The sequence below is a fragment of the Amblyraja radiata genome, chromosome 2 (assembly GCF_010909765.2).
Source record: "Amblyraja radiata isolate CabotCenter1 chromosome 2, sAmbRad1.1.pri, whole genome shotgun sequence".
In the NCBI taxonomy this organism is placed as follows: domain Eukaryota; kingdom Metazoa; phylum Chordata; class Chondrichthyes; order Rajiformes; family Rajidae; genus Amblyraja; species Amblyraja radiata.
Window position 1 is genome coordinate 85823078 of NC_045957.1, and position 19012 is coordinate 85842089.

Here is a 19012-nt window from a genome sequence, read left to right on the forward strand (position 1 = left end):
TGTTCCTCAGTCAAACAATGCAGGTGGCTACAGACAGAAAGGTCAAAGGATATCTTGAGAATTATCCATTTTTCAGTGGAGGAGATGTTGGATGTCATAAAATCTCTGGGGCACAATCAGGTATATCTAAGGACCTTGAGGGAAGCTAGAGAAGAAATTGCAGGAACTCTGGCTGAGATATATGAATCATCATTAGGCATGGGAAGACTGGAAAGTGGCTAATGTTATGCTTTCATTTAAGAAGGGCTGCAAAGAAAAACTATAGACCAGTGTTCAGTTTTAGTTTATTGTCACCTGTACCAAGATACAGTGAAAAGCTTTTCTTGCATGCTAACCAGACAAGGGAAAGACAATAGATGATTACAATTGAGCCATTCACAATGAGCCTAACATCTATAGTAGGTAAGTTTCTGGAGAGGATTCTGAGTGACGTGCACTGATGAATGTACATTTGGAAGAATAGGGGTTGATATTGGGCCCATTAGGTGACACCCGTAATAGCTGTCTCGCCAACAGTCTGTCTTGTCCTTTTCCTTCGTTGTTTTTTAATATTTGTTAAATGTATGTTTTCATGTTCTTTAGCTTGATTTATGTGTGTGGTGGGGTTATAACCATATAACAATTACAGCACGGAGACAGGCCATCTCGGCCCTACAAGTCCGTGCCGAACACTTCTTTTCCCTTACTCCCACCTGCCTGCACTCATACCATAACCCTCCATTCCCTTCTCATCCATATGCCTATCCAATTTATTTTTAAATGATACCAACGAACCTGCCTCCACCACTTCCACTGAAAGCTCATTCCACACCGCTACCACTCTCTGAGTAAAGAGGTTCCCCCTCATGTTACCCCTAAACTTCTGTCCCTTAATTCTGAAGTCATGTCCTCTTGTTTGAATCTTCCCTATTCTCAAAGGGAAAAGCTTGTCCACATCAACTCTGTCTATCCCTCTCATCATTTTAAAGACCTCTATCAAGTCCCCCCTTAACCTTCTGCGCTCCAGAGAATAAAGACCTAACTTATTCAATCTTTCTCTGTAACTTAGTTGTTGAAACCCAGGCAACATTCTAGTAAATCTCCTCTGTACTCTCTCTATTTTGTTGACATCCTTCCTATAATTGGGCGACCAAAATTGTACACCATACTCCAGATTTGGTCTCACCAATGCCTTGTACAATTTTAACATTACATCCCAGCTTCTATACTCAATGCTCTGATTTATAAAGGCTAGCATACCAAAAGCTTTCTTTACCACCCTATCTATATGAGATTCCACCTTCAAGGAACTATGCACGGTTATTCCCAGATCCCTCTGTTCAACTGCATTCTTCAATTCCCTACCATGTACGTCCTATTTTGATTTGTCCTGCCAAGGTGTAGCACCTCACATTTATCAGCATTAAACTCCATCTGCCATCTTTCAGCCCATTCTTCCAAATGGCCTAAATCACTCTGTAGACTTTGGAAATCCTCTTCATTATCCACAACACCCCCTATCTTGGTATCATCTGCATACTTACTAATCCAATTTACCACACCTTCATCCAGATGATTGATGTACATGACAAACAACAAAGGACCCAACACAGGTCCCTGAGGCACCCCACTAGTCACCTGCCTCCAACCCAACAAACAGCCATCCACCATTACCCTCTGGCGTCTCCCATTCAGCCACTGTTGAATCCATCTTGCTACTCCTGCATTTATACCCAACAGTTGAACTTTCTTGACCAACCTTCCATGAGGAACCTTGTCAAAGGCCTTACTAAAGTCCATATAGACAACATCCACTGCTTTACCCTCGTCAATTTCCCTAGTAACCTCTTCAAAAAATTCAAGAAGATTAGTCAAACATGACCTTCCAGGCACAAATCCATGTTGACTGTTCCTAATCAGACCCTGTTTATCCAGATGCTTATATATATTATCTGTAAGTATCTTTTCCATTAATTTGTCCACCACTGAAGTCAAACTAACAGGTCTATAATTGCTAGGTTTACTCTTAGAACCCTTTTTAAACAATGGAACAACATGCGCAGTACGCCAATCCTCGGGGACTATTCCCGTTTCTAATGACATTTGAAATATTTCTGTCATAGCCCTGGCTATTTCTACACTAACTTCCCTCAATGTCCTAGGGAATATCCTGTCAGGACCTGGAGACTTATCCACTTTTATATTTTTCAAAAGTGTCAGTACTTCTTTTACTTTGAAACTCATGGTATCCATAGCTACTCTACTAGTTTCCCTTACCTCACATAATTTAATACCCTTCTCCTTGGTGAAGACCGAAGAAAAGAAATTGTTCAATATCTCCCCCATCTGTCCACTCTGTCTGCAATGGACCAATTATATCCCTCGTTATCCTTTTGCTGTTAATATAGCTGTAGAAACCCTTTGGATTTACTTTCACCTTACTTGCCAAAGCAACCTCATATCTTCTTTTAGCTTTTCTAATTTCTTTCTTAAGATTCTTTTTACATTCCTTATACTCCTCAAGCACCTCCTTTACTTCATGCTGCCTATAATTATTGTAGATCTCCCTCTTTTTCCGAACAAGATGTCCAATTTCCCTTGAAAACCAGGGCTCTTTCCAATTTTTACTGTTTCCTTTCAACCGAACAGGAACATAAAGATTCTGTACTCTTAAAATTTCCTCTTTAAATGTCCTCCATTTCTCTTCTACATCCTTCCCATAAAACAAAATGTCCCAGTTCACTCCTTTTAAATCATTTCGCATCTCATCCAAGTTAGCCTTTCTCCAATCAAAAATCTCAACCCTAGGTCCAGTTCTGACCCTCTCCATAATTATATTGAAACTAATGGTATTTTGATCACTGGACCCGAAGTGCTCCCCAACGCATACCACCTGTCCCGTCTCATTTCCTAACAGGAGGTCCAGCACTGCCTCTCCTCTAGTAGGTACCTCTATGTATTGCTGCAAAAAACTATCCTGCACACATTTTACAAACTCCAAACCATCCAGCCCATTTACAGAATGTGTTTCCCAGTCTATGTGTGGAAAATTGAAATCTCCCACAATCACTACCTTGTGCTTACTACTAATATCTGCTATCTCCTTGCATATTTGCTCTTCCAATTCTCGATCCCCATTTGGCGGTCTATAATACACCCCTATAAGTGTTGCTACACCTTTCCCACTTCTCAGTTCCACCCAAATAACCTCCCTAGATGAGCCCTCCAATCTATCCTGCCAAAGCACTGCTGTAATATCTTCCCTGACTAGCAATGCAACACCTCCACCTCTTGCCCCTCCAATTCTATCACACATGAAGCTACGAAATCCTGGAATATTTAGTTTCCAATCACACCCCTCCTGCAACCATGTTTCACTGATCGCCACAACATCATACTTCCAGGTGTCTATCCAGACTCTAAGCTCATCCACCTTTCTTACAATGCTCCTAGCATTAAAATATGCACATTTAAGAAACCCCCCGCCTCTTATTCTCTGTTTATTTCCTTTTTCTTCTCTCTCCTCTTGTGTCCGAGTGCTTCCCTTTTCTGCTTCCTGCCTCCCATTCTGTCTACTAGCTTTCTCTATTTGAGTCCTTTGCCCCAACCATTCTAGTTTAAAGTCTCCCCAGTAGCCTTTGCAAATTTACCTGCCAGGATATTGGTCCCCCTCGGGTTCAAGTGCAACCCATCCTTTCTGTACAGGTCCCACCTTCCCCAAAAGAAGTCCCAATGATCCAGAAACTTGAATCCCTGCCCTCTGCACCAGTCTTTCAGCCACGCATTTATCCTCCACCTCGCTCCATTCCTACTCTCACTGTCGCGTGGCACAGGCAGTAATCCTGAGATTGTTACCTTTTTGGTCCTTTTCCTTAACTCTCCTCCCAACTCCCTAAATCCTCCCTTCAGGACCTCTTCCCTTTTTTTACCTATGTCATTTGTACCTATATGTACCACGACCTCAGACTCCTCTCCCTCTGATTTCAGGATATCTTGGACGCGTTGAGACACGTCCGAGACCTTGGGTTGGGGGAATTTAAAAAAAAATCTGTTACATTGAAGGAGATGTGATTTTCCTCCGTATCATATCTCCGTCCACACTGCGGCCTAACATCGTGGAGTTGGTGGCCTCTGCTGGGGACCGACTTTATTCCCTTCCGTCACAGTGAGGAATGTGGAATCTGCAGTGATGGGTGTTTATGTTAACTTTTATGTAGTTGTGTGTCTTGTTGCTTTTTTTTTTAGTAAGGCTGTATGGTAAATTGAATATTACTGTACCTTGATTGGTACAGGTGACAATAAAATACCTTAAAACCTTTTTGAATCTTTGATTAGGGATAGTCAGCATGGTGTTATTGTGGGATATTGTATCCCATAACTTTGATAGATTTTATGAGGAAGCAACCAAGATGGTTGGCTAGGACAGGGTCATAGACATTGTCTGTATCGACTTCGGCAAATTAGTTCAATTCAGATAGGTCTGAAGAAGGGTTTCGGCCCGAAACGTTGCCGATTTCCTTCGCTCCATGGATGCTGCTGCACCCGCTGAGTTTCTCCAGCATTTTTGTCTACCTTCGATTTTCCAGCATCTACAATTCCTTCTTGAACATCACTTCAGATAAGTGTGAAATGTTGCATTTTGGGAAGTCATACAAGGGCACGAACTTCGCAGTGAATAGTAGGGCCCTGTACATGTACACAGTTCCCTGAAGGTGGCATCACGGGTAGATAGGGTGGTGAAGAGTTCAGAAGAACTCTTGAGAAGTGTTCAAAAGTTTGGAAGATTCTGTGGGGGATGTCCCAGTAGTTGTGGGTTTAACAATGTCAGTCTGCCAATACAACGTGGTGAACTTATGGCAAGAAAGGCACAGTAGAATTGTGAGCATTGCACAGAATCCAGAGGAGATGACTTCTTGATTTCAAAAGATATTGCAAGAAAAAGGATAGTGCCGGTGTCTGCAGGAAAGTTCATTGTGGAAATAATTGTGATTGAGTATTGTACTAAATCCAATGTATCATTGTAGCTTTCATATTAGTTGGTTTGTGTTATTGGAAAAAAATAAATTTAATATTAACAGTTGATGTTTAGAAAATGTTTGGTACAATATAGATACACTTGTAGATATAAAGAAAGTTACATTAATGTAAAAACTGCCAAGCTATGAGATTGCTTGTGTATGAATTCTATCTGAAGGAATGATCTGGTGGTATTACTAATATCCACAGAGGCTAGACTGTTGAGAAATCATAGAGTTGAGAAATCATAGAGACTGAGTAAATTTATGTTTGAATTTTATAACTATTTTCTTTCTTTCTATTATTGTGTATATAGGAAGTTAACTGAGAATAATGTTCTGTATGTGGATAGTTAATGGTTTGCATGAGTTTACTGTGTTGAAGATGACGTATTGAAAGAGTTTTCTGTACCTTTTTTGGGACTGACGTTAGACTGGTATGATTTAAAAAAAAAAATTATTCATGCATTGTTGTACTTAGTTGAAAATGATTGCCTTCAATAAGGATGTTTTGTTCGGCACTTTTATTTTCCTCATTAGAGGCTAAATGTTTTAATGATGTTGAGCTGAAAGTACCATTTGTGGAATTCTCCTGGAAAAGTGTACGTCTGCTGTCAGTGAATTTAGTTGCATGTTACTGATAATTTTATGTCACCATTCCGCTACCTGTATATATTCCCTTCTGACTCCTTTGTATGTTATTTATTTTCCTAGTTTTGAAGCCCTGTGCCAGATTGATTTTTTTGGTAACCATCTAAAATTAATGAAAGAAAATCTCTATCAATTGAAGTTTCAAAATCTCTATTCAGGTAAAGTTTCTTTATATTTCTCAGCATTTGAATTTCTATTAAAGTACTTGTGCTATAACATCAGGATACGCATTCATCCAAAAAAACCAAGCCCAATGCCGAAGTAGCATCTAAACTACCTATACATACATACAAACGTCATATTTAGTAAAAAGCTATTTACATGTTAATAAACACACAAGCTAAATACCATTTTAGAAACGAAACTGCCTTTACACAGTTAAAAACTATCGGACCACAAAAACTAGGTGCTTAGATGCCAATATATATTTGGGGTTATCAAGTGGGCACCTCCCTTCACTGGTGTTTTTGAGTTAGATCCACAATACCTCTGGAAGGCTCAAAGTTAGTTCTAGCGTCCTAGAACCACCACCCTCAATACATGGTCTCCCCACCTTTGCTATCAGCATGCACTACTAAACAACTAACCCTCTCACCCCTGCTCTCACCCCAACCATGGACTGTTTACCCTCCTACCATCCGGGAGGCGCTACAGGTCTCTCCGTTGCCGAACCAGCAGGTCCAGGAACAGCTTCTTCCCGGCGGCTGTCACTCTACTAAACAACGTACCTCGGTGACTGCCAATCACCCCCCCACCCCCCGGACACTTATTATCACTTATTATTATTTATTCAAATCATTTGCTATGTCGCTCTTCCAGGGAGATGCTAAATGCATTTCGTTGTCTCTGTACTGTACACTGACAATGACAATTAAAATTGAATCTGAATCTGAATCTGAATCTGAATCTCCATCAACCAATCGTAGCGCCACTAATATTAACCTCACATGTAAAACCAGAAGGAATACACTCACTATGCATTGTGCATTTCCTTTCTGCCCCCAAATGGTACAGTTTCTTCTTCACTAAATCCACCTATTACCTTGCTCTGCTGCCTCTGACATCTCCTTTACAGCCTGACACAAACTGCCTGCGAATTCTTCGCTATGAAATAGCGACATGGTTGATCATGCTCTGAAACCTCTACACCCCACCACTACTGGGCGCACACTTGCTTTCCATCTCACTACTCAACTTTTGCTGCCAAATCTACATATTTAGGCTTTTTCCTTTCATAAGCCTCATCCACTGAGTTCTCCCAACACACCGTCAGTTCTATAAAATACATTATCCGCTGACTAACTGAACAAACTCGTACTAATTATTTCCTGCGGCACAACCAGCTTATCTCCCAAGTCTACCTGCATTTCCTAATCATTTTATCTTGCACTGAATTATCATGTCGATTCACACAAATTCTACTAATAATGTTAATATTGTAATCATGATCAAATTTTACAGTTATTATTTAGAGTCATAGAGTAAAACAGCAGGGAAACAGGCCCTTCGACATAACTTGCTCAGGGTAACCAACATCCCACCTGCCTGTGTTTAGCCTATATTCCTCTAAATTTATTCTACAGATGTACCCATCTAAATGTGTCTTAAACTGTGATTGTACCAGCCTTAATAAGCTCCTCTTGCAGCCTGTTCCGTATACCTACAATCCTTTGTGTAAAAAGAAGTTGCTCCTCCGGTTCCTATTAAATCTTTCCTCCCCCACTTTAAACCTATGTCCGCTGGGTCTCGATGCCCCTCCCAATTTCTTGAGACTAGATCAAGCACTGCTCTCTCCCATGTAGGGCCCTCAACATATTGCCTGAGGAAACTTTCCGGAACACACCTGACAAATTCTGCCCCGTCTACACCTTTTACACTGACATTCCCAGTTAATATTGGGAAAGTTAAAATCCACTACTACGACAACCTTATTACTCCTGCAGCTTCCTGGCATGTTTGCTCTTCTAACTCCCATTGACTATTTGGGAGCCTGTCGTATACCCCCAACAAGTTGATCATCCTTTTCTTATTTCTCAGATCCACCCATACAGCCATGCTGGATGAACCATCGGTAATGTCATCTCTGACATCCTCCTTAATCAATAATGCAACACCTCCTCCTCATTTACCACCAAATCTGTCTCTCCTGAAGCACCTTTACCCTGGAACTGAGCTGCCAGTCATGTCTTAACCAAGTTTCTGTAATTACCATAACATCCCAGTCACATGTATCTATCCATGCCCTGATTTAATCTGTTTTACCTGTCAGGCCTCTGGCATTAAAATAAGTGCAATTCGAATCAACAGTCCTTCCTTGCTCCCTGACCTTTTCCTGCCTATTCTTTGCACTGAACTTTCTTTCATCATTATCGATATCGCTTCCAGCCTTTCACCTGCCTTGGTCCTGCAACGGATTCCATCCCCTGCCAATCTAGTTTAAACCCACCTGTGTAACATTGGTAAACCAGAACTGTTTGAAAGCGAAATTCGAATAAGACAATTCTTTGCCATTTGTGACGTTATTCATTCTGGTGTTTTTCATTGAATTGTTTCTGGAAATCATTACAAGTATGTTTTTAATAATGTAACCAAAGAAATATTCCACAGTTGGACAATAATTACTTTTATAGCCACATTGCACAAAGATGAACATCTGCTACTTTAGTTACCAGTGCATATGTTGAATTACTATTGAAGCACAATTAATGATACTCAGATAGAATCTTAGATTTATCTTGGTTTTTTTTACAGAAAAATTGTACTTAATTAATGATATAGCGTGTGCAATGGAGACCTGCAAAGGGAATATTACAGGAAATATATTCCATGCAGTGACAGAACTGCTTAATTTTACGACTGACATCAAAGCGGTTAGTCACTACTTTACAGTTCCAACATACGTTTGTTCTTAGTTGTTTATATATTTAAGAATAACATTAAAACAAATTTGTAATTTGGCAAGATGAAACTAATTTATTCAGGATTTTACCTTTATTCTTCTATCTGAATTGGAAGCTTAGATATATCAGCTAATTAACTAATTACTTAGAAGTGTCAATTAGTTAAACATTGCCATTAATTTGAATTTTATTTGACTTATTTCAGCATCTAATTGTTGGACCAAAATAAAAACGAATGGAGCTCAGAGAGGCTATTGTTTGTAACATAAACATTCTTTGCATTGGTTGGGGCATTGGTTATGGGAATCAGGAAGTCATAAAGCAGCTTTATAGGACGTTGGCTAGGCTGCATTTGGAGTATTGAGTACATTTCTGATTGCCTTATTATAGGGAGGATGTGGAGACTTTGGAGATGGTGCAGAAGAGATTTACCATAATGACACATGGATTAAAGGGTATTCACTGTTCGGAGAGATTGGACAGTCTTGGATTGTTTTCTCTGGAATGCTAGAGGTTGATGGGATACCTGACAGTATATGAAAAAAGGCATGGATGGGATAGACAGACAGAACCTTTTACCAGGGTTGAAATGTCAAAGACACAAGGGCATAGATTTAAGGTGTAAGCGACAACATTTAATGGAGGTTTGCATTGCAGGTTTTCTATACAGAAGTGGTGGGTGCCTGGAACCCACTGTCAGGGGTGATGGTGGAGGCAGATACCATAGCGGCATTTAAGAGGCTTTTAGATAGGCACATGGATATTCAGGGAATGGAGGGGTATGGATCATGCACAGGCAGATGAGTTTAGGTTATCATGGCATCAAGTTTGGCTCAGACATTGTGGGCTGAAGGTCCTATTCCTGTGCTGTACTGTTCTTTGTTCTAAGTGCCCAATTCCATTATGCATTTTTCTTTATTTTACTTTAGCATTTGGCCAAATTGGATGGCAGTTAGGTTAGAAAATGAGTGGCAGAAAGATCACAGAGTAAGATGCGAGATTACCAGGAGGAGAAAGAGTGAGAAAGTATGACAAGATGGTAGCAGGGTCTGGTGTTTGGGAGCAAAGAGGTGTCAATGTGGGATGAAGGGAGGCCAGATATTGGACTGGAGGAGGGGTGGAGCTTTAGCTACAGTGGGAGAAGAGGAAGCCACAGTTGACAAGGTGGAAAGTGAATACTTCCATGAATGTGGATGCGGGGATGGAACAAGGAGTGCTTTCTTCTGACGGATTAAAATTATACTTGACTCGGTCTAATTCCTGACACATATTTAATTTATTCAACTTCTCAGAAAGTATTTTCTTCTGCCTTCTGTATCAAATTAGTTTTATCTTCTCGGCCTGATGAGAGATTCATTACCTTCCATCTCTGCCTTTAGTTCCAATGCTGAAATTTGCCTGGATTTTGTTGTAGCATACTAAATTGGCCTTTCATGAATGGGGTAACATTTATCAAAATAGAAATGTATTTTCTTAAGTAATGTGACAAAGAAAGTTTACATAAATATAATTATTCCTAATAGTTATATTCAAAGCAGAATCTGTATAATCACCTATTTTATGAGAAATTTAAATGAATCTTCCTTGTGTTTGCTTCCTGTTCGGTTGATTAGGTTGATATTTTTTTCCATTCATTCGGCATAAGATGTAATTATAGTGCTAATGTGCTGCTTTTGCGAGGTTGTAGATTGTCAAAAACAGTGAAGATAGGTAAATAATATAAATAGAAAGAACTATTGCTATCACGAATTAAACTTATTTTTTCTGTCCTTAGAGTTTCTCTTTTAATTTCTGTAACATATCCAAAGCTTATTTTTAACACATGGTTTTATGGTTGCTGTGCATTGATTGCTATGATAATCGATCGATATTTTTGTTAATAATTTTTGTACTAATTTTGCTGGATTATGTGAACTTTCACTGTTTAGGTTATCGATGAAGTTTCCACTCCAACACAGAATGACTGTGAGAGTTATTTTAATTATTACAAGCAAGTGCAAATTGCCTCTAATCAGACAAAGCAAAGAATAGAGAATGCACTGATGAACCAAAACTGCCAATGTGACGTAACTCCATCACTGACCAAACAGCTGTATGAAAGGTAACTTCTGCATCTAGTTCTCTTCTCTAGAATATGTACAAGGTTGTTTAATCTATATTAAGTATCACTTGTGGCGCCATCTTGTGGCCGAGCCACTTTGGTCTTGAACCTTTGTTTGTGGAGCTCGAGATGTCGCGTCAACTGGCATGAACTGCGCCGACCAATCAACGCCGATCTAGGTGGTCAGGTGATGGGGTCCAGCAGACGACAGAGCTAGACTTCACTTGACAGCCATCGCTTTTGCACTAATATTAAATAAGTGTTCATATCACACGTGAACCACTTCAGTGGTGACCCCAACGATCCAAAATAGCCAGTTTTGGATTTCATCATGCTTGAAGGAGACAACCCAGATCAGCAAAACACAGTTGCACTCAAAATGCCCACCTTCTGGACATCACAGCCCCAAGTGTGGTTTGAACAAGCTGAAGCCCAATTCCACATCCGCCAGATAACTGCCAATGTGTACTACTACGTGGTCAGTGCGCTGGACCAGGAAACCGCCAGGCACCTCATTGATTACCTTCGCGAGGCACCAGCCGACAACAAGTATGAAGAGATCAAGACGCTCCTCAAGGACACATTCGGTCTCAGTTGTAGCAACAGGGCGGCAAAACTCCTGCAGATGGTTGGCCTAGGAGACCGCAAACCATCCATGCTAATCAACAAAATGCTGCCCTGCTGGATGGACACAATACTTGCCTCCTTTTCAAATAGATCTTCCTCGAGTAGATGCCTGAGGACATCTGCCTGCTCCTCGCGGATGACGATGTCACCGGCCCCTGATGGCTGGCAGCCCATGCGGATGTGCTGTGCAGGCCAAACAGCAGGGTGGAGCCACCATCAATCGGGTGGCGGCTGTGCCTTGGCAGGTCATATGTGCGGTCCCAGCCTCCATGGAAGAAGAAGCATTGACGTGCGCCACGAACAGCGCCAGCGGGAACAAGTGGTGCCACTAACACCAAAGGTGGGGCTCTGAGGCCTGCCAATGCCGTCCACCCTGCACACATCTGGGAAACGCCCTGGCCGGCCATTGGTAGTGGCAACTGCGGCCAGCCAAAAACATCGCCTCCTCTACACCTGGGATCGTCATTCGGGGCGGCGTTTTCTTGTTGACACGGGAGCAGAGGTCAGTGTTTTGCCTCCCTCTGGCACCGACACTTGTTCCGGAAAGAAGGGGCCTCCCCTGACCGCCAGCAACAGCAGCAACATCACAACATACGGGGTCCACACGATTCCGCTCAACTTCAACTCCTGTCCCTTCAAGCGGGCCTTTACCATCACTGAGATTCTCACCACACACCACTGCAAAAGCCTTACGAGTACTACAAAATGATGCCACGGCTTTCATCATCAAGACGAGTAGCAGACAGGAGTCTGGCTCCGTGGACACTTGGACATTGACCAACCAGTGCAGGTGGCACAACCCTGCCGCAGAGGGTGTCCACCATCACAACCAAACCCGCCCTCAACTCAACCAGCTGCAACCCCGAACACAGGAGACACGTATACAAGATCAGGTCACCTCACTCAACAGCCTAACCACCTCCAATACTACGGTTCTCTGGGGGGGGGGGGGGGGGGGTCATTTGACGCTATCTTGTGGCCGAGCCACTTTGGTCTCGAACCTTTGATTGTCGAGCTCGCGATCTCGTGTGAGCTGGCGTAATCTGGGCCGACCAATCAACGCTGATCTGGGTGGTCAGGTGATGGAGTGCAGCAGACGACAGAGCTAGACTTCACTTGGCAGCCATCGCTTTTGTATTAATATTAAATAAGTGTTCATACGACACGCGAACCTTGTGAACACGATGAGAGACAGATGACTGGCCATGACTCTTATTACACAGTCAACCTACAATTGCAAACCAGACGCAATATAAGGAATTTTTATGTGAAGTTTATGGAAACCACTGCAGTTCTAGTAACTGCTGTTGGCATAGCATCTCCAAACTATATACTGCATATTTTTATAATGTGATACTTGTCAGTTGCTTGTGAGACAAGATTGATTTTACCTTGTATTTTACTGAACTAAATTAAGTAAAAATAATGGAAATTTAAAAAGAGTCTTTGGGAAAATAGAATTTAACTGTGAAATATATGTTGTGCACCTAGCTTCAATATATACTGTATACCCAGCTAATTAGATTGAAAGGTAAGCAACTGACTTGCTTGCAGAATGTTACCAGTGCCAATGTAAAATATGCAACCAAAATCGACACATAATCAAACGTAATTTCCCTTTTACAAAGCCACGTTGACTTTGCCTAATCAATTTGAACTTTTCCAAGGGCCCAGCAATAATGTCTTCAATAATAGATTCTAACATATTTGATTCCATCAGATGCTAAGCTAAGAGGTCTGCTGTTTCCAGGTGACCTTCATCTCCTCTTTTTGAACTATTTCTTTCTCTGAATTGCAAGAGCTTCATCGCTCAGGTCATGTCAGGTCATGTTCAATTATAAGTTAGTTTTCCTCATTATCAGTGTCTCAGTGCTGGAGAGCTTGAATAACTTTTCATTCTAAGGCAGTTATGATTGCGTATTGTCTTTCTGGGGCCACTGTTACCTGATGGGAGAAAGTAAGGGTATAACTTCATTGTTACCTTCTGTATCATGTGCATTTTTCAATACATCACATCGACAATGAATGCTACTGTGCAAGGAGTTTAGTGTAGACTATTACTGGTCTGCTCCAAGGGATATCACTGCCTGCACCACTCAGGACTTGAGCTTCAGTACTGAGCTATTAAGGGGCTTCAATGTCATTGTCTGGTGCTGACAGCAAAACCTACTAAAGAGGCAAGCATAGTAGTTGCCTGAGGGCCTCAAGCAAAAGAAACAGCATCTGAAGAAGAGGAGGAGGAGGAGACGGAGGAGGATGTGTAGAAAGGAACTGCAGATGCTGGTTTCAACCAAAGATAGACACAAAGGGTTGTAGTAACTCAGCAGGACAGGCAGCATCTCTGGCAAGAAGGAATGGATGATGTTTCAGGTCGAGACCCTTCTTCAGTGAAGGATGATGGCTATCAGGATCTGAGCTACTACAACATGTCATTTTTGTACAATACAGATGTTCAACAATAACCTTTTCCAACAGGAGAGAGTATAATCAGATATATTCATAGGCTAAGACTCGCTTCCTAATGCTGCAAAAGACATCTCGTAATTTACAAGTCATGTGATTGTAAAAAAAATGAAAATGCAGATGATAGTTTATGTTCCTACAGGTTTCACCTTATAGTAATAGGCTCATATAAGGTTTGTTAATATTATACAATATTTTTAGTATTTATACTTTTAGTATTTAGTGTTAAAGGCATTTTAGGGATCAAATTTTGCACAAAACAAAGTACTCCTTTGCTCCAAAGATGTACAGGTTTGTAAGTTAATTGGCTTGGTATAATTGTAAATTGTCTCTAGTGAGCGTAGGATTACGTTAGTGTGCGGGGATTGCTGGTCGGCACGGACTCGGTGGACACTGTTTTGCACTGAATTTTTAAACTAAACTAAACTAAATTTCCCATGTTTCTTCTTTCCAGATTTAAATATGCTGTTAGAACCCTTGGCCAACTATCAACAAATAGTTCCACTATGATAGCACTTGAAAACCTTGGAACTTTTCAAGGTAATATTTCTATGACCTTCATTGAATTGATACTATCTGTTAGGAAAGGTTATATTCAGCAATTACCTGTTAAATAATGGCCACAAATTTGCACGAGTATTAATGGCAAAATTGTTCATTTTATTGGAATGAAATTGGGCAGATATTTCATTGCTTGGAAGTTCATCTCTGGTTAGATCAAGAACCTTGAGGTGAAAACAGTTTTTGAGCTGACATTTTGACATGGCATAGAATACGCTGCCACCAGTCTATAGCAGCGGAAATTGGGCATGAATTGGATATAGATGGATATAGTTATGTGTGGAAATCCAATGGGATGATGCTGTGGTCCTTAACCACCAGATTGTAATTAAAAACACATTGTTACTATCTAATGAAATATTGTGATAATTACTGCCATACAACCTTGCGCTAAAATGTAACCCAGTACATCTGAAATTAAATAGTGCCCAAGATTTTTTTTTAAAGTTTAACCTTTTTGCTCTTATATATTTCTCTTAATTCCATCTATCTTTCCTAATCTTATTTTGTTTTCTATAATTGACAAATTCAATTTCTACCTTCATTTTTCTTTATTGTTCGTGTAATTCAGAAAGTTTTGCTGAACAATGTAATGTTTATTAGTAATACGTGATAGAATTAATTACAAAACTAGTAATAGGTTTAGATTTGTTATTGTCTCATGTACAGTGCTACAGTGAAAGGCTTGTTTGCATGCTATCCAAAAAACCCCATATACTATACATGAATACAATCCAGGTAAACACAGGTACAAAAGATAAAGTGAAGAGAAAGATACCAGAATTCAGAATATAGTTTTCTGCATTTCCAGTAACAGTTCAAGAGAAAAAGTACAATGCCCGCAATGAGGTAGATTGGAGAATCAGGACTGTGCCCTTGCTTATGGAATGACAATTCAGAAGTCTGATACTGTGGGGAAGAAGGTGTTGCTGAGTTAGGTGGAACATACTTTCAAGCTTTTGTACTTTCAGCCTGACAGAAGCAGGGAGAAGAAGGAATGATCGAGGTTGAGAAAGGTCCTTGATTATATTGGCTGACATTGAGGGAGACATTGTTGTCCTGACACCATGTTACTAAACTCTCGGCCTCCTTCCTGTACTCTGTCTCATCATTGTTTGTGTTCCAGAATTAGAATTAGAATTACCTTTATTGTCATTCAGACCTTACGGTCTGAACGAAATTTCGTGCCTGCAGTCATACATACAATAATAAACAACAATAAACACAAATTAACATCCACCACAGTGAGTCCTCCAAGCACCTCCTCACTGTGGTGGAGGCAAAAATCTTAGGGCTGCAGTCTCTTCCCTCCTCTTCTCCCTCTGCGCTGAGGCGATACCCCACCGGGCGATGGTACAAACAGTCCCGCGGCTCACCGAACCCCGCAAACGGGCCGGTTCAAACACCGCGGCCCGGGGGTGGTCGAAGCTGCCGCCCTCCAGTCCAGCGGACGCAGCCGCTGGCCCGCGGCTGAACCCCGGACTCAGGTCATAGCCGCCAGAACGCCGTCCCAGCCACCGGAGCACCGTTCCAGCCCCGAGCCGGATCACCCTCACGTGAGTGCCGTTCCTCCCTCGAAATGGGCCGCTCCGACGGGAGCGCCGTACCTCCTTCGAGCTGGGCCACTCTGACGGGAGCGCCATACCACCCTCGAGCTGGGCCGCTCCGACGGGAGCGCCGTACCTCCCTCGAGCTGGGCCGCTCCGATGGGAGCGCCATACCACCCTCGAGCTGGGCTGCTCCGACGGGAGCGCCGTACCTCCCTCGAGCTGGGCCGCCCCGACGGGAGCGCCATTCCACCCTCGAGCTGGGCCGCACCGATGGAAGCGCCATTCCACCCTCGAGCTGGGCCGCTCCGACGGGAGCGCCACAGCCCCTCACGGGAGAGTCTCAGCCCCACGCCAGGCCGCCCTCACGGGAGCGTCACAGCCCCTCACGGGAGCGCCGTTCCAGCCCCGAGCCGGACCGCCCTCATGGGAGCGAGCCCAGGGCAAGTCCTGACTGGCTCTGCCTCCGGAGTCTCGAGGTCGCCAGCTCCACCATTAGGCCTCAGCGCAGACGGAGGCAGAGAAGGGGGATACAACAAAAAAGTCGCATTCCCCCGAAGGGAGAGACAGCAAGCCCCGTTTCAACCCCCCCCCCCCCCCCACATAAACACAACCTAAAAACCAAAAACTTAACTAGACAAAACAAAACAAAAACAACACAAAAAAGGAAAAACAAACGGACTGCAGGCGAGCCGCTGCTGCCAGGGCGGTGCCGCCACTTCCGGATCCAGCCCACCACAGTATAAATCTACAGAGTTGCAAGTGGAATTAGAGCAGAATTCGGTCGTGCAGACATCAGTGTACATGAAAGTATGATTGGGAGTATATTAGGGGACAGAGAAAGCAACCTTTTACAGGGCTGATCTTGATACACGTGACAGTATTAAATTAATACCAATAACAATCTGCACCACATTGATCTTGACATTTTGGATTGTACTATTGACTCTTGCTTGTGTATGATGTGCTAATGGAGAGAACCTCTGCAACAAAACAGTGGTATCCAAAGCATACAATATATATCTTGATATCACTTTGTATCTTTTGGATAGTGAGTCATTTTGTGATCAAAATAGGTGTCTCTATCAAATGATAATGTTAAATACAAGCAAAGCTCCACTAAAGAGGATCTGGGAGATTCAGGATAATCATTAATGGAAATGTTTTGATCATAAGAAAAGAATCATAATCAAAATTACAAAATGAATATTTTATGTCTCAGTAGTGTTATTGTCAAGCATTAATAATAGCAAAAGACATTAGTTTTTTTATGAACCATTAATGCAGATTCATTTGTTTCCCATTTTACTTATCAGTAGTTTGAAGGATCACAGTTATAATGCTTAAATATTTGCGGCCAAACTATGTCTAATGTTATTGCAAAAATCTTCAAATAGTTAATATTTTGACAACATCACAAATTTTGCTATCCATGAAATTTAAATTGTAGTAAGTGTGCAGATGTGTATGAAGTACATAAAGGGTATTGCTGAGACCAATAATCTATTGTTTGGACCAGTGAAATCTATTGCAAAAGCCAATATTTTTGGTTTTCTGTCACTTTGTAAGTGCCATTTGTATTTATATCTTTTTGTATATCATTTATTTTTGTAATCTCGCACAATGTTTATTCAATTTGTCCACGATTTTGTTGAATAGATTTACACATAGAGAGTTGTGTGCAAAACATCACTACTCTGAAAACACAGTTGCAGCAGATCAGCAACATTTCATTTGAAACCATTGATGCATTACTGAGGGCAAACGTCAGTCTTTCAGAGGTAAGTCTCCAGAGATTATCCATCTTGCGACTCTATCTATCAACACTATTTTCAGTCTACCTACCTGGAGTTAACTGTATAAAAAAATTGTGATCAATCCTGCTCATTTCTGCCCATAAGCAGGTAACATTTTATAAACATTGTGTTGCACCATGCTATTGTTGTAAGAATTCGGTAAAGGGTGTCCATGTCTTAAGAAATTGATCTGGTTTTTCCACCAAGCCAAGCCTAATATTTTCCAAATGTAATGTCTCGGACATGTTTGTGATCCACATCCTCACTGTAGGGACTGTTGTCTGTTTCCAAAATTTATGTATTAATTTTTTTGCCGTTATTAGGCCATAGTTAAGAAAACTTCTTTGAAATATCGTTAGCTCAGAACAGGCCTCTGACATACCTAGTGTGATCAGTTTTATGTCGGGATCCAATTTAGTTTTAAGTATTTTGGAAAAGATATCAAAAGTTCCCCTCCAGAAGTTTTGTAATTTTGTGCAGGAAACAAAAGAATGAGTTATAGTTGCTTCTTGGAGGAAACATTTATTTCTAGTGATATCTAAAACTTGCTGCGAGTACACAAGCAATTGAACATGTTGCAGTCAAATTAAAATAGTGTTATGAACTTTATAATTGGCGTGGGAATAAATTAAATGAAACTAGTAAGATCTCTATGTCCAGACTTCGGTCCAATTTTTACCCATGGAATTCATATTGAACCATTCCACAGCTCTTCCAGTTTCTAAATACAAATAGCCCTATGCTCTGCATTTCTTCTTTGTATTGCAATCAATTTCAGATATTCACCAATCATTGTTGATGAACTTAATTTTTTTCACAGTTAATTCTTCGTACTCATGCCACTGCAGACAGATGTGATGAGAAAAACATAGCTCGAATGTTGTCCTTTCCAGCTGGTGTAAATACATCAGCTGTGGCTGCACAATTATGTTCTTTGTCATTTCGGGACCGTCATAAATTTATTTTAACCATCAGTCGTGGCATGGATGTAAGATGCTTCATTTATAAGGTAAAGCAAACATTTTATGCCATCATGACTGTTTATATTTTCTTTCTTCCTATCATTTTATGTCTTTGAAATCTGAGTTGTGATTCTTGTAATTGTAATGTTCTGTGGTAAATATTACAAGGTCCTGCCGCTTTTGGTGACATAGCTCTGTAGGTCTTTGCAATGTCAAAGAGAAAATCAAAATAACTGTTAAATCTGTATTTTCTGTGGTACATTTTAAACAGTATTGTATTTTAAGGTTATATGACGTGGATACATTTAGACACCTATCTTTTGGTAATTACAGCAAAGATATAATTTCAACTAACAAAGTTCAGAAATAAAAGAGGTGCATTGAATATACCATGTCACAATTAATTATGT

At 41.1% G+C, this 19012-nt stretch overlaps 1 protein-coding gene across 1 annotated transcript in view; it reads left to right on the top strand.

Moving 5' to 3' along the window:
• Nucleotides 1-19012, top strand: part of abca13 (ATP binding cassette subfamily A member 13) — a 235128-nt gene that overhangs the window by 98364 nt on the left and 117752 nt on the right. Inside the window, exons 21-26 of the mRNA XM_033049779.1 lie at nucleotides 5709-5803; nucleotides 8397-8515; nucleotides 10474-10646; nucleotides 14191-14276; nucleotides 17504-17625; nucleotides 18461-18649. Of these exons, the coding sequence (XP_032905670.1) occupies nucleotides 5709-5803; nucleotides 8397-8515; nucleotides 10474-10646; nucleotides 14191-14276; nucleotides 17504-17625; nucleotides 18461-18649 (784 nt within the window). The remainder of the gene's footprint in view (nucleotides 1-5708; nucleotides 5804-8396; nucleotides 8516-10473; nucleotides 10647-14190; nucleotides 14277-17503; nucleotides 17626-18460; nucleotides 18650-19012) is intronic.